The sequence below is a fragment of the Parus major genome, chromosome 3 (genome assembly GCF_001522545.3).
Source record: "Parus major isolate Abel chromosome 3, Parus_major1.1, whole genome shotgun sequence".
NCBI lineage: Eukaryota > Metazoa > Chordata > Aves > Passeriformes > Paridae > Parus > Parus major.
In genome coordinates, this window is record NC_031770.1 from 64,794,294 (window position 1) to 64,816,723 (window position 22,430).

At 38.9% G+C, this 22,430-nt stretch overlaps 1 protein-coding gene across 1 annotated transcript; it reads right to left on the reverse strand.

Moving 5' to 3' along the window:
* Window positions 1-1,934: 1,934 nt before the first annotated feature.
* LOC107201274 (nephrocan-like) lies at window positions 1,935-12,307 on the reverse strand. The gene is made up of 3 exons (XM_033512825.1): window positions 12,102-12,307; window positions 6,263-7,164; window positions 1,935-3,149 (listed from the first exon to the last, which is right to left on the reverse strand). The coding sequence occupies exons 1-3, from the start codon at window positions 12,285-12,287 to the stop codon at window positions 2,702-2,704; spliced, it is 1,536 nt and encodes a 511-aa protein (XP_033368716.1). The 5' UTR covers window positions 12,288-12,307; the 3' UTR covers window positions 1,935-2,701.
* Between the last annotated feature and the right edge of the window lie 10,123 nt (window positions 12,308-22,430).

Genomic DNA, 22,430 nt, shown 5'->3' on the forward strand with positions numbered 1-22,430 from the left:
CTCCTTCACGCTGGTGTGTGAAGCAGAGATGGGGGGAGGAAGCATCTGAACGGCACAGAAGCAGCTGAGCCTCAGGGGTGTGTTCAGTGAAATGCAGGTTTCACCCTCAGAGCGCGCTGCGAGTGCTCACCGGGCGGTTCCGAGAGGCTCGGGGACGGGGACAGCGCAGCCCCCGACCCGCGGCGAGACAGCGCGGCCTGGGGCCGCACACCCCCACGTCCAGCCTTCCACAAGAGCCGCGGCTGTGGCTACCTGGGCTTGAAACGGCCCACGGGTCCGAGATGGAAACACCGCTGTCAGACAGATTGGCACGGAGATGTTTAAAACAGTCTGTTAAAAGAATCTGCGGATATAAAATTGAATGAAGAATTTTGTATCACGAAAATATTTCTGTTGCTCAGAAAATAACTGCTTTCCTGGCTTCTAATACAAACCAGCGTTAGCCAGCAAAAACAACACAGTCGAGCTGCAAGGAAGGATTGTGCTATTTCAAAAATATCTAACTCTAGTTATCAAAAATTTAGGTGACTGACCTTAGAATCATAGAACCATTAATGTTGGAAAAGACCTCTAAGATCAATTCCCACTGTGAGCCCAGCACTGCCAAGTCCTCTGCTTAACCCATGTCCTTAAGTGCCAAATCCACATATTTTGAACACGTCCAGGGTTGTGACTCCACCACTTCCCTGGGAAGTCTGTGTCAACACTTGACAATGCTTTCCATGAAGAAATTTTCTCATAGTATCCAATTTAAACCTCCCCTGGTGCAGCCTGAGGCCATCTTCTCTGGTCTTGTCACTTGTTTCCTGAGACTGACCCCAATCTTGCTACCACCTCCTTTCTGGGAGCTGTAGAGAATGATCAGGTCCCCTTGGAGTCTCCTCCAGGCTAAAGAACCCCAGCTCCCTAAGCTGGGACTCACTCTCCAGGCCCTTCACCAGCTCTATTGCCCCTCTCTGGACACACTCCATCATCTCAATGTCTTTTCTTGTAGTCAGGGGCCCAAAACTGAGTGCAGTATTCAAGGTACCGAGTACAGAGGGACAATTGCTTCCCTGCTCCTGCTGGCCACACCATTGCTGATACAGACCAGATGCCATCGGCCTTCTTGGCCACCTGGGCACACGCTGGCTCCTACCCAGCCAGCTGTTGACCAGCATCCCCAGGTCTTTTTATGCTGGGCAACTTTCCAGCCCCTCTGCCGCAGCCTGTAGAGCTGCAGGGGGTTGTTGTGACCCAGGGGCAGGGCATGCCACTTGGCCCTGCTCAAACTCACACATTTCACCTCAGCCCATTGATCCAACCCATGCAGATCCCTCTGCAGAGTCTGATGACAAGGGAATGTAAAGAAAAATGAGCTCAAGTCTCTGTGCATTAAGCTGTCCAATTGCATAGCCCCCAATGTGCTGGGGGACCTAGGAAATGCATTTGCACAGGAGACATAAGCAAATAGGTGCACTCCGACACCTGACAAATCATCCTCAGTGGAGATGAGTGATTACTGAGTTACTGAATGCCAACATAAGATAAAAAATAATAGAAGCTGTTTGCTTTGAAAAGTAATTTGCTGATGTAATTACTCATCAGTTATCACCTGAGATCATGAACTAACTTAAGTGACTGTAAGTCAGCGGTTTTAGTGGTCTCACTAATCCAGTTTTGTTTAGTTTTCAAGCACTTTGGGAACTGCTTGATAAAATTTGTACATACATTAGAGTTAATGCATTAATTATATAGCATTTAGTCATTTTTTGTGTGTATGTGCACAAAAGTCTGGAAAGTTCTAGGCTAGTGAAGGGGGACACTTGCAGTGTGTACTTGCACATTAAGTATACCTAACCTAAAAGTATACACATGGTATCTTGAGCTATATTCTAGTAAATTAGCTATTCAGTTACCAAAATAAACTCCTACAAAAGCTTCACCTCACCTCATCTTATCCTAATATTTGCCAGGATCTATTTCCTGAGAAACTCTCTTCTTTTGTTTACAACAGCAGAAACAGGTCAACTTGACGCCAGTGTTTTTATTCCTCACTCTTAATTAAGAACTACTATTAAATCTCATTAACCAGGACACTGATTCTTCTGTTTATTTCACTTACTGTGATGAAGATAAGCCTTCTGTGTTTTCCCTGCAGCTCAGCTAATTTAGTCTAACAACATTTAAAATAGTCTAAAATAAACAAATAAAGGAAATGTTTCAGGAAAACTGAAATCAATTTCTCAAAAACAAGAATTTCTGAACAATCCCAAGAAATTGCTCACATCAATGTAACTCTCCATGTCAACCTGCAGACCCTTGAGTTTAAGTGTGCTGAATGCCAGTGCTAGTAATAGGGTCTTGTGGTATCACAGAATTTTATTTGTGGGGGTTTTATGCAACTATAAGAAATGTTCTACTATAAAAAGGTCCATACAGAGTTACAGACTGCTTTTCTAAGAGACAGTAATTGTATTCTTCCTTCCCTCAAACTACATAGTACTAATGGTATAAAGAAACAAATTGGGTTTTTTTTACAATATTCAGTTCACAATAGCACCCTTATTGTAGCCCTTCTGTCACTGGCTATTACTTCTTGTAGTACAAATAGGGCAGGAAAAGCTAATGACAGATGAGAGGACTGCTTATCATTAGAGACACTGGTGTCAGTGGGCAGTTCCAGACAGCTTTAAGGTTCACTACAGATGGAACCGTGACATTAATCTAATTCATAATCGTAGTAATCCTCATCTGTGTTCACTCCAATGCTGGAGGCTTCATTTGGTTTCATTTTCTTTCTGTCCTCTTTGCCTCTTTCCATGGAAGACAGATTGTCTTCACACTGCTGCAGAATCTTTTTGGAAGACATCCAACTTTCTCCTCGGCTTTGTGCTGGCGCTACACACTGCCCTCCCCGGACATCCGTCCCTTTGGCCACCAGTGCTCTTCTGGTTCTGAGAAGGTCACAGGTGCAGTTCCAAGGGTTTCCATCTAAATACAGGTAACGAAGACGAGGTAAATACTCCAAGACTTTGCGATCCAATAGAGATATCTTGTTATTCCGTAAATTTAAAACCTGAAGCTGTTTCAAGTCCTTCAGCTCTTGTTCTCCAACATCCTCTATGTCGTTTCCTTTTAGATCCAACCTAGCAAGGGTGTCTGGAAGTCTGAACAAAAATAAAACAATACAAAGGTGTTATGTTCATCATACTGTTTCTGTAAGTGGTATTTGATGTCCAGGCACATCTGATGTACTAAAATAAAGTTATCACTATAAATGCAATCTTCTGCAAAAGCAGATGTTCATATTGGGTTTGTGTTGGATTTATTTGTTTGCTTGCTAGTTTGTTCTTTGTTTTTGCATTATAGGTGTACTGTCTGTGCACCCTTGAACTGTTTTCCCAAATTGCTGCAGTTCTGACCTGTATTGACTGTTCATGCAGCTGAACTGAAAAGCAGTCCTGTGCTGTGCTATGAAGAAAACTAGCTGTTTAATTGACTGTCAAGTTTAAAAACAGTTTTTGTACTCTTCAATGCCAATGACCAAACTATAGGACCATGAAACATCAAAAGTTTAGACAATCATGGCAACACTGCGCCTTCAACTACTTCTATATATGATTTGTTTAAAAACGTTATTTAGTTTTTAAAGAATTAGAGTTTTTCCATTTTGTTCTCCTGCTCCCATCAGACTCAAACTTTAATCATCACAGCAGTAATCCATCTGATGATAAGCTGTTAAGAAATCAGTAACAGGGAAAATATAAATGCTTTTAAAATAGTACTTTTGAGACTTAGAGCTGGTTGCATTTAGAAGAAGAGAAAAAGCCGATAATCTCTGGATATGATACTAGACAGGTCAGTATAATTCTTATTTTCATATACATTGCAAGTTTATATGAAAGGACCTTAATTTCAAAAGTCTTACTCATTTATGATTTTTTTAATCTCCCTCTGATATAGTTAGAGGCAAGTGCATAACAGAAAAGCATAGGCATGGAATATCTTTAATAAAATTAATTTGAAAGTATCTTTAAAATCACCTTACTATGGTAGTAGGCAAGGTGATGAAATTAAGAGTCAAGATTACAGATTTTAAGGAAACTTGACTGAAACTCTCAGGGAAATGATAATCATATTACCAAGATCTATTTAGAATAGAACATCAGTATACCACAACTGGTAAAGTTATGGGTTAGTCAGTGACTCTCCCTCACTGTATTTTGTGAAGCCGAGTTTGAACATCTTAAGCTGAAAGATGGTTTCCACATTTGTGAAAACCTGGCAAGTTCAGTGTTACTATTTCAAGAGTAGGGCAGTTCTGTATTGTGCTATTTTTCTTGGGGAGATGAGAATTTCACGTATTTATATGGTGATTCACTTCTCAAAATCTGACCTTACTAAATGTTTGTAACTGCAATAAATCAGTTTTGAAACTTAACCACAGACAATTATAGTTGTCATATAGTTATAATGTCAGAAGGGTACTCTGGGGTAAAACCCTAGTGCCACTGATGTCAAAGGCAGTGGGAAATCACCTGAGAAGTTTGTCCATACTGATTGCAGTCCAAAGACTGACCAGCAAGTCCTTAAACCTGTGAAGACTCTTATTGTACTGATGTTAAACTTAAACTTTATGGCTATATTGTTTAACTTCAAGCTGTGTTGATCTACAGAAAATAATACCACGAGTGAGTGCCCTGCAGCTGGAAGAGGAGCCGAGCTCAAATAGGAGCTGACCATGGCAGTCACACTGCACTACTGCCACTCTAAGGAATATCATCAGATTCTTCCCTGCATTTTCACCACACCCTGCAGATTTTATGAAGTACAGCTCTTCTCCAAAAGTCCTGAAAATACTTGGACTTGTGGATTATCTTCTTTTCAGAAAAGAAGAGAAAGGAGCTTTCTTTCTTCTCTTTTCTGCCAAAAACCTGCTAAGACCTATTCACTTTAGTGTGTTAGTCATATCTTTTAACCGTTACACCTGACAAGAGTTCTCAGATAAAAGCCAAAAGTAATTTTTTTTTCTATATATCTATGCACCTGGCCATAATCAGACAAATTAAGTACATAAATTTTATTTCTTGTCATTTTTTTCATCTCTTTTACATTTACAGCCCTCACTGGAAATCTTTGTTTACTGTTGGAATGAAAGGTCGCCAATATCTCCTTAAAAGTCATACTTTAAAGGCTAGAAGAGAACTCCTTCCTGTTAATTCTCTTGACTATGAGGGTTGTAAAATAAGATGGATTAGACAATACTAAAGTAACTACAAAGCATTAAACATTCCTGTCAAGCTATACTGAAATCAAATATTTATACACTACTAAATCACTTTCTGATTATAAAGCTGTTGCAAAATAGATTAAAATGCTAAATTAATTGAAATTTTACTGTGTTATTTATTTAGGCTAGTAAAACCTGTCTACAAGCCATAAAAATAAAGTTTAACAGTCCAGTTTTGTTAAAGAAGTTGATGTTAATGGAATTACTTCACTATTTTTATGCCATTTTATTGCGCAGCCTCGTGCAATAATAAAATTGCCACTTTGTATCAGAGCAGCCTCCATTTGGCTTAATATGCCATCTCTGATAATGGCCAGTTCCAGCACTCAGATGAATGTGAGAGATCCTCTAAGCAGAGCATTAATGAACACAGTGTGCCCAAGGGATGTTTCTCCTCTGCTCTGTTGACTGGAATTTTTCTTATGGCCTAAAGCTGGAGACTTTATATGCGTTCCAAATACCTTGTAATGTGTGAATTTAATGAAGTTGGGAATGCCAATATCACTGAAAAAGCACATTCTATTTGATCAGATTCAGCTCCCGAAATCTTAATATTTTAATAATAATAAACTTGGTGTGGCTTGGTAGAAACATCAGCTTTAAAATTGCTATCTATCCTTTTTATCAAATGCTCTATTATTTTTCTTTTGTGGGGAAGGTAAATCTAAGTAGCAGTATACCCTTGATAGTAAGTCTGTTGCATTCTCCTAGCAGGCTCTTCTTATTGGTGTGCTAATTAAACAAAGTGGTCTCACTGGCAGGGACAGATGCAAAATGAGCAGATTCAGTGGGGCCAGAGATGTAATAAAAGCAGCTCTACTCTGAGACTGTTAACAGGAGCACTAATTAGTGTTAGTTACAGGGATGGGTTTGTGGTATGGAAAGACTTCTACTATGACTGGGTCTGAATACCAATTTTTGGCTCTCATTCTCATAATGCAGGTAAGGAGAGATGACACCTTGGAACCAGCTGTCCTGAGATTCACTTGCCTCAGTGGAATAGAACTGAGGAGATTCTGTTCCAGTGCCAGATTGGAAAGCTGCGCACACTGCTGGAGAGCTCCCGCCTCAAACGTGCTGACAGCGTTGTTGTCGAGAAACAAGTGCTTCAGGTCTTGGAGTCCTTGAAAGTCCTGTGCTGTCACCCTTTGGATCAGGTTATTGCTGCAGTCAAGTTTTTGCAGCCTGCTGGGCAGCCTGAGGGGCACAGTGTGGAGCTGGTTCTTAGAGAGCTCCAGTGTTGTTAAGTTAGGAAGAAGCTGGGCACCATCTATTGATGTCAGCTGATTTTCTGACAGAAGGAACTCAGACAGATTTTCTAGGTGTTTCACATCTCGTAGTCTCACAATTTTAAGTTGGTTTTTCTCTAATTTTAGAGACAGCAAGGATTTAGGTAGGTCAAGGGGCACTTTTGTCAGAAAGTTACCACTTAAGCTGAGAAAATGTAGACTTTGGAAAGATGCAAAGAAGTTGGTTGGGAACGAATTCAATTTATTATCAGCCATGCTCAGATGTATCAGCCTGGGAAGCCTAAGTGGTGCAGACACAGATTCCATGTTGTTTCCATCCAGGATCAGACTTTGTAAGTTGTAAAGCGAAGAAAATGCACTCGGAGGCAGAGTTGCAATCAAGTTGTTCCGAAGATCGAGCACCCTTAGTTTCATCAAACCTGCAAAATCAGATGCATGCAGAGCACTGATGGAGTTGTCAGCGAGTTTTAAAATTTCAAGGCCGGATGGGAGAAAGGTGGGTATTTGCTTTAGCTGATTTTTGCAGAGTTCCAGGGACTTCAAGGTGCTCAGAGCTTTGAAGGTGTTGTTTTCTATTGATTCTGTGCCACTGCATGACAGGACCAGCTCTTCAAGGACTGACATTCTCCTGAAGTCAGTAAACTTAAAAAGAAAAAAAATAAATTAATGTGGTAGTACATTTATAGGTATCCTCACTGGTTACTCCTTCTGGATGCTTGGACAATTGCTAGCATATGCTGAAAAACAATATATTTAGAATATATTACAAAAATAAGCGGTAATGGTATAGATATTACTATAGGTACCTGTGGTTTGCCAGTATTTACTTACATTTCTGGAATTTTGTGGTTTAAGTCTATGCTGTGTCAGGTTTTGAGCCAACACATACATTTGAAGAAGGAATATTCCTTTAATTTCCTCCTGGTGGATAGCCTATATAAAGTGGAAAGCTACTATCACCAGTGGCAGAAATCTTTGCAGAGAGTGGATGGTTGTTAATGCTCATTGTGCTCAATGGTGCTTGCTAGAGCACTTTTGAGTTCATGATACAGCCATTTCCATGTATCAACAGTACTGTCACTGCAACGTGTATTCCCCAGAGGGAGTACACATGGGTATCTTTACCTCTTGCTACTGTTTTGGCAGAAAACAAAAATTCAACACTTTTCCCTCCCTCTACTTCCTTTTTTAATTTTTATTAAATTTTTAAATTTTTTTTTTTAAATAAAAACCTCACATAGTAATGTGATCAAACCAAAAGTGTCAGATCAGCCTGGCCTGAAAAATCACCTCTGTGGAACAGAGTGTTTTCACAGAAACCTGGTTTTTATTAGTTGGTAATAAACAGATGCTTTGCAGTGGTAAATGGTACTTAGATGTTGACTGTGACTATAATATCAAGAGGCACACAATTGTTTCATTATTTTTCTGCTCTGTTGGAAAGTGCTTGTATACAAAGCTTGCCATCGTGTGTCTCAAGCAGCAAACCTAAGTGAATCTGACAGCTTTCTCTAAATTGAGATAAGAGGAAGCATTCAATGAGGGTGAGCCAGGGAGTTCTCCATGCAGGCCAGTTGCTAAAACACTGGTTTTCTGAAATTATCAGATATGCTTCCTGTTGACCTTGGAGACAGAGCCTTCAAAAATCATTTATATGGGAATCCCCATATAAATGGGGATAAATAAAAAAGCAAGATGAGCGTGTGTTCTGCACATGAGTGGTGGGAAGGAGTGTCCTCATCTGTTTTCCCTTCCCTTTCCCAAAACCATCTTACTGCAGGTCTTAGGGGTACCACACCAGTTAGAGACTCTAAAGCAACACTGTGTTCTTCACACTATTTCCCCCTGGGCTTGGTAGCTCCCAGCACATTTTATTCTCAGTGGGGGAAGCTACACAGCCTGTTCCACAGCATAACCCCTCATTCCAGTCAAGGAATCTGTGTGGAGGGCACTACAAGTCCATTTGCAGAACAGATTCTGGTTAGTAATTTTGTTCCATGGTCCTGCTTGGATACATTTGACTATCATACTTGTGTAAGTGAAATCAGCTCATAAAGATGACTGTTAAAAGATGTCTTACAGCTTCATTTTCCCAACTCTTGCATATTTTTGGGCTGTATCTCTTTATCTTTGCTACAAACTCTGCATTTTAGCTTCTGTTAAAATTAAAGCCTGCACAGCTGTGAAAGACAAGTCATTTAATTTCATTTTGCTGTGGTATCCTTACTTTATTTTTCTGATTAACTTTATTCTGTCTTGCAAAGCAACTTCTGAATTGCAAAATTTGATACCATTACTGAGAAAGTATAGATATGGAACCTCTATTGAAGCAGGTTTCTCCATCAATTATATTTAAATTCAGTGAGGGAATGTACCTCCATTAAAAACCTTATATACTCAACAGTAAACAACAAAGCTATCCAAATTATGTAATTTTATTTTTCTATAATGCAGTGTTTTGTGTATATATAGCTATATAGTAATAACAGAACTGCTGATGTCCAGTTTTAATCATGATTAGGAAGGTGATCTTGTACATAGAAATGACCTGCATTAGATAAGAGCACAAAAACATAATCACATGTAATTATAAAACCATCTTATGGATATTGAAACAATTATGAATGTTCATAATATAACACATTTTCTCCTATAAATTCAAAAGCAATATTTTCTGCTTTTCCTTAGTTGATTTCTGTATGTCTCTAAGAGGCTTAATTTTCATCTTATTAAGCGACAAAGAGCTACGTGAAGGTCAATGGACAGACATTTGCTTAATAATGATGTTAGGCTTCTTAATGTGGATTATTATAATTTCTATTTTCCACCTATTTGGTATGCTTTTGCTAAGCTTTGTGACCATGCTGTTTTGAGACTTAAACATATATCTATTCATGCTTTCATAAACCACCCAGTCTTTCTGATACCAATCAAAACATATTTGAAAGCCCGCCAGCTCTTTCTTTGCTAGGAAGCAGTGTTTTATCCTCTAACTGGATCATCTGTAAAATTATACTATTATAGTTTTCTATTTTAAAGCATTGATCTCCTGTAAGTGGATCTAATGTGCTCTTATTTAATACAAATATTTTCAGGAATTTGTCATTTTAATTACTTGTTTGTTGGTTTTTGGTTTTTTTTGCTTTTTGAGTTGCTGTACCTGGGATATGTTATAAGCAGTTGTTTTTAAAACAGTCCCTTATCCTGGAGGCAAGGTAGATTATTTTCTTTTAGCATATATAACCTGATTTATTAATATAGTTAGAAATAAAATAAATTTTAAATTGAGAGTAAACAGGTTATACCTGATCTTAAAATCAAGGAGGAAGAGAAAATATTGAAAAAAGATGCTGAAATTAATCTAGTTTCGTTATTATAAAGTTACTAAAAGCAAAAATCCCACCTGAAGTTTTTAATGCTGATCAGCCCAGTCAGAACAAATACAAAATTAACCTGGGTAAAAAAAAAGATCTAGTATTTTACTTTGTTGTTTGTTTGGGTTTCTTTAAATATACTGGATTTAGCATAAAAACATATATTCTTTTTTAAATTATTATTTCTTCACAATTTTAATAATAATCAATGCAAATTAAGGTGCAGAAGTATTTGAAATAATATTTTTTTTATTGTTCTGAGGCAGCTAATTACCAAACCATAGTGTTTATGAATGCTTACACATGAAAGTCTCTTGGAGGTCGACTGTGGGAACTCTAGGCTTCCATTCAACTTTTTTAGGAAAGTATGGCATTTTCTCTATAAGTAGGTAAATAAAGGAACTTTAAAAACCAAGCAAATAAAAAAAACCCCAATCAAACCTGCCAAATGAACAAAAATCCCACACTTAAACCATAAAATCCTATAGAGTTATTTCAGAGCTTGCAGACATGTACTTTACAATCAGAAATGTTTCCCTAAGCGCTATAATATGTGCCAGTGGAATTGCTCAGCTGTGTAAAATTAAGCATAGGTATTTATGATGTCAAGACCTCAGAAGTATAATTTGTTGCATGGGGGAAAAAAAAGTGAAAAACATATCTAAAGACCCAGTATAATCTCAAGGAAACAGCTCTCGTAACTACAAGGACACAGTGTGAAAGGCTTGAGTGCAAAGTCAGCACTAGCAGTATGGCAAACTCATAGCCAGTGGAATTAATGTATAAAATGAAAAACTCTCTTCTTAGATTCACATACCATTCGTTTTGATCAGTCATAAAACATTTATCCCACCACTCCATTCACTTATATCCAGCATTTAGATGCTTTATGACACCTGTCTTTTTCTCTAGTCAGAACCTAAGGCCACTTGTAACTGAGGAGTTGCTGACAGGTATGGACAGCTAGCTTAAGAAATGGAATATGGCTCATCTTACTTATCTTGGAAAGAAAATAATGGGGAGGAGGAGGGAAGAATTTGCGCAGAAAACGTATTTCCTAATACAGAATTCATTTGACAAATCTTTTGTTTACCCTGAGTATAGCTAAATCACACCAATGTTTGACTCTTGTGGGTGTGTGAGATAAAACAAGAAAACCAGAGATATTAGTAGCAGCTAAAAGAGTAAACTTTCTCAGAGGAAAACTGTACAGTCACTGACTAATTCTCAGTGGGCAACAGATATTCTAGATGCTGCTCTAAGCTGCCTTCCAGCCTATTTCATTTAGTCCTGAGAGCAAAATCAGAGGCATTTCAGAGCAGTAAGATTCTTTGTAAGAGAAAATGTATCTCATTTGAATTGCACATCTCTTATTATTTGTAGTAAATTGAAGCACAGCAAGCATGTGTAATACAGGTGGTTTTATTTCCCTTGTGTCTATCTATACAAGGTGAATTTATTATATAAAGATATTTCGGGGTAGGAAACAAAGAAGCACCATTTTGGAGTGCAGTACAAGATGAGCATAAGCCTTTAGTAATGTGAACCAGTGGTGCTTCAAGAAACCCAGAATAAATTTTTTCAGTAGAACAAATAGCTGGTATCTTTGGTTAGAAGCTGCTCTCACTTATGTGGGTTATCAGATAGGCCTGGCCTTGCTCTTAGAAACGTCTCTTGCTGTGCCTTAGGCTCAAACTTACTTCCTCTGCCATTTCTAATATCAGTTTACCTGACATTTGCAGCTTCAGAGGGGAAAAAGAGCTTCAATTTCATTAATTAGGGAAACTATTTTAATGGCATACACCCTTTCATTTTTCTGTGAAAAAGTATTATATTGTATCAAAAACAGAAAAAGCTTTTAACAGGTTAAAAAATTACTCTGAAAGTCAATGCTTATTTGACCATATATAAAACAAGTCAACCTTTGGTTGCTAGTTGTAAAATACTACTTTTTTGAGTTTCATACAAAATATCATTGTGACAGTGTGAACTAGTGCTTGGAGACTGTGGGAGCATGGAAACACTACAGGAATATATTTACATATCCTTAAAGAGTAAGTAAAAATAAAACCAGATCTGGCAGCACTTCATCAGTTTTTAGGACATGGAATAAGATTCTCTCCTCACTAGATGCCATCACCATCTGGGAAATCCAACTTTCAGTTATGGTGCACTGCAAAAAGTACTTTTTCTGGGTTTTCTTACCTGGAGTTGTTTAATTTTGCTGTGGCTGATGTAGAGTCTTCTGGTGGTAAAAGGAATCTCTCTGGGGATCTCTGTAGCTCTGTAGCATTGCACTGACTGGGCAGGGTCACAGCTGCATCTTCTCGGGCAAATGGTATTTAGAGCGCTGTGAAAAGACAAGGCTACTAAAAGGTAAGACAAATACATCTTCCAAAACAGGAACTCTGGAACTGCCTCAGCAACATACAGCTTGAATTAAGCACCAAAGCCCTTTTATACCATGAAATCTGATAAAAGGATATTATGACTGTGTATTTTATCCCAGTGAAAAAACAGCAAAAACAATACTGTAATTTGCCTGGGTTAAAATGTTGGCAGGCATTACAAAGAGTGAGAAACTTAAACAGTGATAAGGTGCCTTTGCATTTGTAGGTATGTGAAATTAGTGTAATTTATTACCTGACAGCTAATCTGCAAACATCCATATTATCTTCAGTTTCCTCGTTTTGTTAAATGTGACACCACAGAATTAGTAGAGAAAAGATAAAGAGCTGTTTTATAGTGGGGCTGTAAAACCTTTGTATCTTCTGTGACCCAGTATTAGAAACAGTAAAAACACAACTGCAGCCAGCACTGAAGCCTTTTTGCTCTTCCTCTTGCATTACTCAGACTACCACCCAAAACCTCAAAACTCAGGCTGCTATTATTTTAAAGCTAAAACATTCTACTAGTTTTCTTAACATCTGTGGTACAGCTGAGTGCTTCTGAGTTTACAAAAAATCACCTCTTCTTGTGTAATTCCCATAAATCAAAATGTAATTATTCTTGTATTTGAAAATTATAAATGGGAAATGCTTGAAAGGATTTGGTGTAAATCAAGTGGTAGATAATCAATAAGACCTATTTACTCAATGACAGATGGAGAACAGAAATATTTCCCCTAGAGTTTTCTCTCTGCTTATTAGTGCTTCTCTGACATATCTGATAGTTGTGCCAGCTGGAGATGTAAAGTTTTGAAAAGCATACAGCTTTGGTTGTGATCACTTTCCTTTGCACTCAAGAAGTTTACAACATACAAACCAGTGTGCTTTTGAAACCTTTGTATCTTACCACACTGATCTGCTTTGCACTGTTACCTGCTTGCCTCCATCGTTTCCATTATATCTTCAGAAGCAGGTAATCCTATTCCTTAGGTGTACACTAGGCTAGTTATTTTTCCAAGCAGAGGATAATGTCAAGTAGATTTGACAAATGGATAACAGACCTGGAGGTAGTCCTTGATGGGAATGCCTATTGGATGCAGCTGGGCTTACACTGGACAATTGCCATATTCCTTCCTGAAGATCCTTCTGTCTCCTTAATCCTCTATACTGTGAGTGCAGAACTGCAAACCAGCATCTGCTAAACCAAGCAGCAAGAGCAGAAACCTTTTCCAAAAGCAGCCTGTGAAACTGGCATGTTTAACAAGCTATGCAGAAAAATCCTGCCTGACTTATGCCATAGCGATCACTTGAGCAAAAATGAGTGAGTGGGCAGCTTTAGCAACTGCGCATTAAAAGAAGTGTTTTAGTGTATCTCAGTCTCAGGGTTTGATACTTGGCTTGTGGCTTTGACTTTTTTTTTCCCCCCTGCAAGAGTCAAAGTATTCAGACAAAAGAGTAAATCCTTTCTGCATACTGACAGCTACTTGTGGTATATTTCTTTGTTTCCACCTTTCCACTGACTTGGGTTTACATTCTGATGCAACTAAGACAGTAATTCCTAGCATCCTATGTAGGAATTTGTCTTCTTTAAAAATGTCATCAAAAACAATTGCTTTCTCTTCCTGGACGATCAAAGGAAATGAAGATCCAACCCTGTGGTTTGGAGTTGAGAGCTCTAGAGTACTGCAGTCAATCTGAAAACCCCTGTAAGAACCATAGATTGCATCCTTTCCTATTTTGTAAATTTTAGGTCAGTCAGCTGATGTCAGAATTCCCAGATGTGGTTAGAAGGTAATTACACCGTAGTAAGGTGCAATAATCTTGGCTCTTGGCATTTTTGTGTAATGTCTTTATCCTTGGTCTTTTCAAACTAATGAAAGGAAATGTTATTGGTTTAATAGTTCATTTCCATTATACTTGCAAAAATTATTTAATCGAGAATGATGTTATGTATCCATTAATTTCTCATATATGTCTGCTTTTGGCAGCTAGGTAATTTAAAGCAATAGCTATAAAAGATGATGTCCTATTAAACCTATATCGTACAAATTCTCACACAAGAGCTGATGACTGTGCTGTTGCATAAAATTATGACCTGCAGGCATTTTATTGGCTTTAGGAGACCTGATGGTAACAGAATAGACAAAGAGTCCCAAGGACCGTATGAGCTTAAGCTTAGCAGGCAGTTGTGAGCTATGCAACAATTAAAAAAACAAACAAACCCCCACAAACCCAAACAAACAAAAAACACAAACAAAAAACCAAAACAAACTTCCCCAAAAAAAAAAACATTTATAAACATTCCAGAATCTCAGTAGTGGATGTAGCACTGCTGACCCATGAGTTCCACAATCTCACAGCACACTATTAGGAAGGTGAATCAGTGGCCATTTCCTGCCAGCAGTTTTTATGCAAACTCTCCCCTGCTTTTGATGGGGACTCCTGTGCAGGACTAAGGGCATGATATAGCACTCCATCACTTCTGTGTCAGAAAGAATGAGCAATAGCACCCAAACCTTCCCGTGTGAGAAGTCCCAGGGACATCCTACATGGTGTGTGCTTTAACCAAGGGTAAACACTTCTGATCAAAACCTGCAAAATCCCAGGTCTGTGTCAGACATTGTCTTGCTGGCACCTAATAAGGACATTGATTAAATATATTGGACAAATGTGGATAAAGCATAAGCTTGATTTACTGGAATTTAGATATTTCAGGATTACTGCTTTTATTTCACATTTGAAGTAGGGCTCATAAAGGACTGCAAAGTTTGGTGGATTTTTTCCAAATATATCAGTTAGCCAAATAAAAATACGCTATTTTTCTGCCAGCCCTGCCTCATACAATATTTCAGCAGTAGTAGTGAATGGGCCTTTTCTTCACCAAAGTCACAGGTTTGACAAAAGCATACATATTTAGGTCAAGACATAACTTTTTAACCTAAGATGCAGAAAATGACATAAAAGTAAGATGACATTAAAATGGAAGGAATGGGAAATAGGAACAATGAACCTGCAAAACTCTTGTCATGGAGTGTTTAGAAATGTCTGAAGAGAGCCCTTAAAACCTGCAGGTGGATCCCTTGTAATGGACTTGGTGGCACAGACCATGCAAAGGAAGATGCTGTCTTATCACAAAAGACCTGGAAAAGCTGAGTTCTTGTAGTTGGGGTGTCCCTTGTCTATGGAAAGGAAAAATTGCAGCAAAAAAACAGCTTAGGGCTTGCACAGGGCATGGACAGGAGCTTGATCCCTGAGGGATGTCACAAGCAGAAGGAGTTTGGCAAGTAGGAACTGCTAAGTGATGGCGTATGCTCTAAAGAATCCTTGGCATATTTAGGTGCCATATGCTATCAAGTGCCTGCCACTGAGTACATGTGAATTTATAATTATTTTTTTTGCTGGAGGTTTTTAATTTGGATTTGGACCAGTTTTTCATAGGGACAGCAAATGGCATTTTGTCTGCTGCAAAGGTTACCTCCAATCAAGCACAACTCTTCAGAGTGGATCAAGCTGCTAAAGGAAACAATCATAACATTGTTTTTCAAAACGTTTTGCTTCCCTTAATCATCTGTTGAAATATCCTGAAATGCTTTACAGAAATGTTTCCTAAACAAAGAGCCTCAGAGCCTTACAATGAAACAAGAATGTCAGCAAATTGATTCTAAGCCAATTAATGAGACTTAATTAATGTACAGATTATAAATTTATTAAGAATTATTTTGTGTTTTAATCCTACAAAGAAGAGTTTCACAAGAACAATCAGAGACCTGTCTGGAAAAAAAATTTCTCAATTTTCTTAAGCCAAGAATTTTGTAGAACTATTTCTATCCATTTTCATAGTATGTGGAGAAGGTGTGTTCTAACTCCAGGCAAGGTCATCTTCATACAGTGGAAACAGCTGCTGGATGAGCTAAAGCAGATTTTTCTTCCACACAAAAAGATTTCCTTTTCTCCCTCCATGCTGGCAACATAGAGGAGATGCAAGTGATAACCCCTTAGGAATCTCTCACATTTCACTTGTCCAGGGCACATTTGCATTCCAGAGGAACTAGCACGGTGAAACAGATTGAAAGGGATGAAATTTTATTAAATGGCAATTCACATATTGAGGAGTTTTACTCATTGCCAGTTTTATGAGTGCTAAGGGATTCTAGCCCAGATCAGATGTATCTGGGGCAGGCACTCCACAAGAAACAACCCACCTGGAAGAGGTCAATTTAAATAATTTCATACACATATGCCACTAATAATGCTGTAACAGGTCTTCAAATGTTGTAGGCAATAGCATCCACTTGATGGAGTAAATGTTTGTCATTAATTGCACCACAGAGAGCTCTGCCCATGAAACAAGAGATTAGGGTATGGTATAATGACAGTTTCCTATAAATGACATTACAAGTAATTCCCAAAAAGGAACAGTAGATCTGATGGCTGAGTCTGTCCTCAGCCTAGAATTAAACACAGAGGTCTTTTGTATGTGAACAGTTCTGAAAGTAAAGTATCAGGGAAGGATTATCCAGTCAATAAGGGAACCAAAAAATCTATGGAACTTTGCTAGTCCTGTAGGAAACAAGTTAGTTCTGGCCTTTCTATTTCCTGTGAATATCTCTAGCTTTTAAGGCAGCCTGCTTGTAACTGCGTGTCCAACAGAATCAGAGTGGAGCTTAAACTGTAAAAATTGTCTGCTGTTCAAACTGCAAGGCGCAGCACTCTGAAACAGCAGTTTTCCAAATTATACACACTGTGTGCATGGAAAGAGGGTTTTGTTCTTGTATGCTGTAAAGCTGAACATTTTTGGCATGTCTTTTATTCATTTCTTAAAACAAAACAAAAACTCAGAATGAAAATAGCTAATCATAAGTGTATATATAGAAATAAGCATGAGACTAAGATCACAATAGCACTCTAACAAAGGAAATCTGACCTGTAACTTGTACAAAAGTAACTTGTAAGACCAATACAGAATGAATATTCAGAATAGTCGTCAGTAAACAGTTGTATCCATAGACTCATCCATGGAGTGTAAAATGCAGCCAACTCTGAACTAGCTAGGCCTGCAAGGCAGGAATCACCTAAAATATAAAAATTAAAATCTCTGGGGTTTGTTAGCAGAAATTTTCTGGAATGACAACTGAAAATGTATGGCCCTTCGAGTATCAGTGCAGATGGCCAGCTCCTTCCTCTCTTTCAGAAAGGTGTGTGCTCCAGACAGGCACATTCTAGTCATCTTCTCTAATTCCTTCTTTTAGAACATGAAAATTTTGCATTACCATCTCTTGTTTCCTCCCACACTTTGATAGTGTTAGATATTACCCATTTGCTCTCCATTTCCCCTTTGGTGCCCCCACTTGTGACTGCACAAGCTCCCAGGCAATCAAACCACACAAGGTGCTTCAGCACAAACCACACAGGAGGTGGCCTTGATGCTGCAGCCTGGCACGCACAGCTGGGCAGCTGCAATTACAGAGGGTGAGCTGACCCTTGTGTGCAAACACATGTGTTTATATTGTAAATTCTTTGTGCACAGGCTGGGGCTAACCAAAGGTTTGCATTGTATCTCACACAACACTTTTTCAGTCTAGGCATGGACACTAGATATGAAATCTACAGCAGTGGAGATGTCAATCCAAGTAATTTATTTTTAAATTTTGACTCAAGTATTACTTTACATTTTTTTTTTGTCTGAAAATATGCCCTCCTCATGCTTAAGGTCATTTGCTCTTTAAGCTCAAAGCAAGTTTTCAGATGATTAATTAGGTACTCCAGCAATCAGTTAAAGTATGCAGGTTTAAATTTATGAAGGACTGTTTGTACTTAAATGTACTTAATAGCAGTGTAATGAGGAGATCTCATGTTCTCTATACCTTGTCTAAAATAACTGAAATTATGTACATAAATTACATGTGGAGGAATTATCTGGTGATTAGCTTCACCAACTCTATCACTTCATACATAAGGTCAAAGGAGCAGATCACAAAGCTTTCAGTGAAATCTCTGACATTAAAGGCAGCAAATCCAAAATCTTTTTGACATATAACTTGCTTCAACTATTTGATTATTTAAAATGTGCCTTGTAGAAATGATTCTTACTGCTAGACCAGCTGACTCAGAATACTGCTGTTCTTTAAATGTTCTTCAATTACTTTGTTGATGTTATCAGGGTGCTGTATGCTACAGTTTACTCTAAATTTATTTAATCTAATTGAAGGCCAAAATTACTAGCCTTTCTTAGGTTCAATTCCATAATTGCTGCAGAATTTCTTTACAGAGCAGAGCTACAGTTGCTCTAGGGGATTTTGGGAGGCATTTCAAGGGTAACTGGAATTTATCAGAATTTTCTAGGGGACCTGCAAGCATAGTTTTGAGATAACTAAATTCTTCATGTGTTTACTCTTAAAAGCAAGTGATGCTTGCTTTGCTTTCAACCCCTCTTTTACACAGTATTTCTGGTGAGGAATATGAATAGTAGTTAATGATAGCTACATTTACTGATTTTTCTTAAAATATAAAGCATTTTTTCTCATTTATCCATAAGCCAGCCAGTATTAGACAGATATTATATTGCAGGTAAGCTTCTAAAAGGATTGTATTTGTGAAGCTAATCTTTGAGTGGAGTAAGTAGAGACAAAACCTTGTTTGAGTGGTGAGATGTAAGGACATGCAAAGCAACGGCAGCACTGATAAGGGATGAAAGAATTAAAAGTAATGACCACAGAACTCTGATAGCATTGTAGGTAAAGACAATTAAAGATAGAGTGGGACTAACCCCTAAGCTAAAGGAAAAGGACACTAAAAAAATGAGAATAAGTATATCTTTAAAAAGAAGCAGTCATACATAAACTACATGTCTAAGTTCTTGAAGGCAGCATTTGTTAGATATTTGATAGATATGTTGATAGTAACTATGGGAAACTTCTCTGTCAGGATAAGGAGATACTGTTCAAATGAATGACAGAGATATATGAGCAGAAACTGCCAATTTTTGGCTAAGTGATACATTACTGTTCCACTTTAAAAAGGCAAAACACGTAACAGAATTCTATAGGTACTTCTCCAGTGCAGTACCAGACTCCAAGTCAAAGCTAACATAAAAACTGATAATCCTGAAATAATTAATTCTCTTGTGTGGCTGAACTAATTTAAACAATAAAATTAGTTTGGCTTTTGATCCAGCAAATACTTTGATTTTTTGTTGGATGCTGTTGATACAGCATCCAACAGAAAATCAGTTCAACAGACAGTTGATACAGCTGTGAAGAATGAAAATCAGGATGAAGGTCAGGCAAATTCTCTGTGCAGCTGGACTCCCTCTAAAGCACTTGCAGCCTTTTCTCAGCTCCTGTTCTGAATACTCTGATTTACAAAGCCAGAATGTTTTCTGTAGGTTTATGTAAAGGTGTCTGCAGCTTTTGTTTCCACCATGGATGTGCTTAACAGTAAGAGAATCCCCCATTAGCTGCCCATTTTGTTACCTTCACCTACCACCTTCCTTCAGTTGCAGCGCAGACAATTTGAGTGGTGAGCTAGTTTTGTCTGGGGTAATTTTCTTCACAGAGGTTAGTGTGGGGCTGTGTTTTTGATTTGTGCTGAGCACGGAGTTGATAATGAAGAAATGGTTTTGTTATTGCTGAGCAGGGCTTACACATAGCCAAGGCTTTCTCTGCCTTTTGTACTGCCATGCTGGCAAGGAAATTTGGGAGTACATGGGAAGTTGGGAGGAGACACAACGAGGACAGGTGACCCCAACTGAACAAAGGCATATTCCAGGCCATATGACATCATGCTCAGTATATCAGTGGCGGGAAGGAGAAAGTGGGGGATGTTTGGAGTGATGCTGCTTGTTTTCCCAAGTAACCATTATACATGATGGGGCCCTGCTCTTCTGGAGATGGCTGAACACCTGTCTGCCCATGGAAAACAGTGAATTAATTTTTTGCTTACTCAGCTTTTGCTTTCCCTATTTTTCAACTATCTTTGTCTCAATCCACGAGCTCTCTACCTTTTACCCTCCTTCTGTCCCCAGTCTTGCTGGTGGGGCAGTGAGCAAGTGGCTGCATGGGGCTGTGGTGAAACCACAAAAAACGGTAAAGGGCAAGTGAATGGGTTTGTAACAACACTGTTAGCTCCTTGTCAGAGCTACAATAGCAGGTCCCAGAGGAAATGTGATACCTACTGGTGGTGGTGAAGTTTGCATTTATCAAGCTCTTCTGAAAGCATAGATTGATGGAAGTACAATTCCTTCCTGCTCTGACATATCTCTTCGTATTCCAGGTGACTGGTCTAAGCACTAAGCTATAAGTGGTATCTTTCTGTCGTTCCGATTGGGAACGGCCGGAAGGAACGACATAGACTCTCGAGGGAGCCAGAACAAGAGGATCCTTCAGTTTATTGCTTGCAGGCCTGCTTTATAGACAGATACGTGGAAAGTACAGAAAGGAAACTCTTATTGGTTAGTAAACTGCTACATTACCATCATTGGTCAGTGGGGTTCACCACCCCCCTGACTTTCTCTTGCAAGGAAAACAAGGAACACATAACAACACCTGCAAGGCTGTTTTGTGTCCCTGAGGATTGTTTTAATTCTTTCTCATGTTTTTCCCAGACTACTTTCTCAGGGCCAGCCTGAGACTGTGCGGCCTGTAATCTGTACAGGCACTGTCAGAATTTAGCATCCACATCTTTCTGTCAATCTGTGTTCCAATCAACTATTTATGTAAAGTGGAGCAAGGAAAGAAGCTCATCCTGGGATGCCCTTCAGACCCAGGGCTATGTGTGAGGGGTGCTGGTGTCCTCACTGTTATTTTGGTATCACCTCCGCTGACTGGAGGGTCCCTGTGCTCCCCCTCTCTGGTGCTGGCAGAGCAGTTTGTGTAGGCAGGATTAGGGCCCTGGTCTGGGTTGAAGTGATCCGCTTTCTCTTTTGAGGTGGAATTACAACTTCAGTGCAATGAAAACAGCCTGCATGTGTTCTCCACAAGAGAAATAAACGTAATAAAGCTCCCACTGAAATCAACATCAGAGCTGCAGCATTTCAAGGGAAATGAGCTGTAACCAAGGAGAGTGCCTTGGAGAAAGCAACCATGTGCTTATTCCCTGGAATTTGTTTTCATTTTCAGAACCACGATGAGCTTAAAAAGCAAATACATTTCATGTGGTTACAATTGCATTCATTGGTGCTTCTAGAGATGCAACAGTGCTGGCAGCAGTCCATTTGGGACTAGGTTAGATATTAAGAAGGAATTCTTTACTCTGGTAAATGGTTGATGAGGCACTGGTACAGGTTGCGCAGAGAAGTTGAGCCCCATCCCTGGCAGTGTTCAAGGACAGGCATGATAAGATCTCGAGCAACCTGTTGAAGTGGGAGCTGTCCCTGCACATGGCAGGAGGCTTAGGGCTAGATGATATTTAAGGTCCCTTCCAACCCTTAATGAACATTACTTCTATGATTTCATACAATACTTGCAAACTTGCGTCTTTTCTGAGCACAAGCAATGGATGTGTCACTGCAAATCCTGATGTGTGGTTTGCACATGCTCAGCACATTGGTGAATAGAGTAGTGCAGACTTCTCTTTCCTCTCCCCCTCCCTTATACATAAAAATTACTATATATACTAAAAAATGACCCAGCTTTCCAACTCAGCATGACTCCACTCAAAGTCTTCATGTCTGGGCAATGTGAAAGTCATAGATACCTTCTATACCTATTAGCTCAAGTGAAACTCTTGTCCATATCGCAGAAGTTACTGCTATCATAGCTCAGATAATGAAAAAGCTTTTCCCAAAACTAAACCCATCGTCATTATTTTATCTAATGATGCCATCTCTCAGTTTGCCCCTCACTCCCCTGCAACTGCTTTTCCTATCGGTAGTAGAGGCTGTTTCCTGTCACCATGCTAAGTCCCACTTTCTGCAGTTTTCTCAGTTTCTGTTTGTTCTCCCTCATGCTTTAGATCTTTGAAGGTTTCAGTATTGCCATCTTCTAGTGCCTCATTCAAGCGGTGATACTTCTGAACAAAGCTGTGCTTTCAGCATGGCATCTATCTGCTTTCTGTTGCACACTTCTGTGCACAGATATCTCTGTAATTGTACTTCGCTGTTATTCTTCCTTCCCTTGATGTACTTACATGGTAAGTTGTTCAGGGGAAG

Bases quoted from the DNA above. Each gene is read 5' to 3' on its own strand.
- LOC107201274 (XM_033512825.1), bottom strand. From the start codon at position 12,287: ATGTATTTGTCTTACCTTTTAGTAGCCTTGTCTTTTCACAGCGCTCTA. The intron at 7,165-12,101 runs GTAAGAAAACCC...TTTCTTTTTAAG, and splicing joins GCAAAATTAAACAACTCCAG to TTTACTGACTTCAGGAGAAT. The intron at 3,150-6,262 runs GCAAGTGAATCT...ATTTTTGTTCAG, and splicing joins CTCAGTTCTATTCCACTGAG to ACTTCCAGACACCCTTGCTA.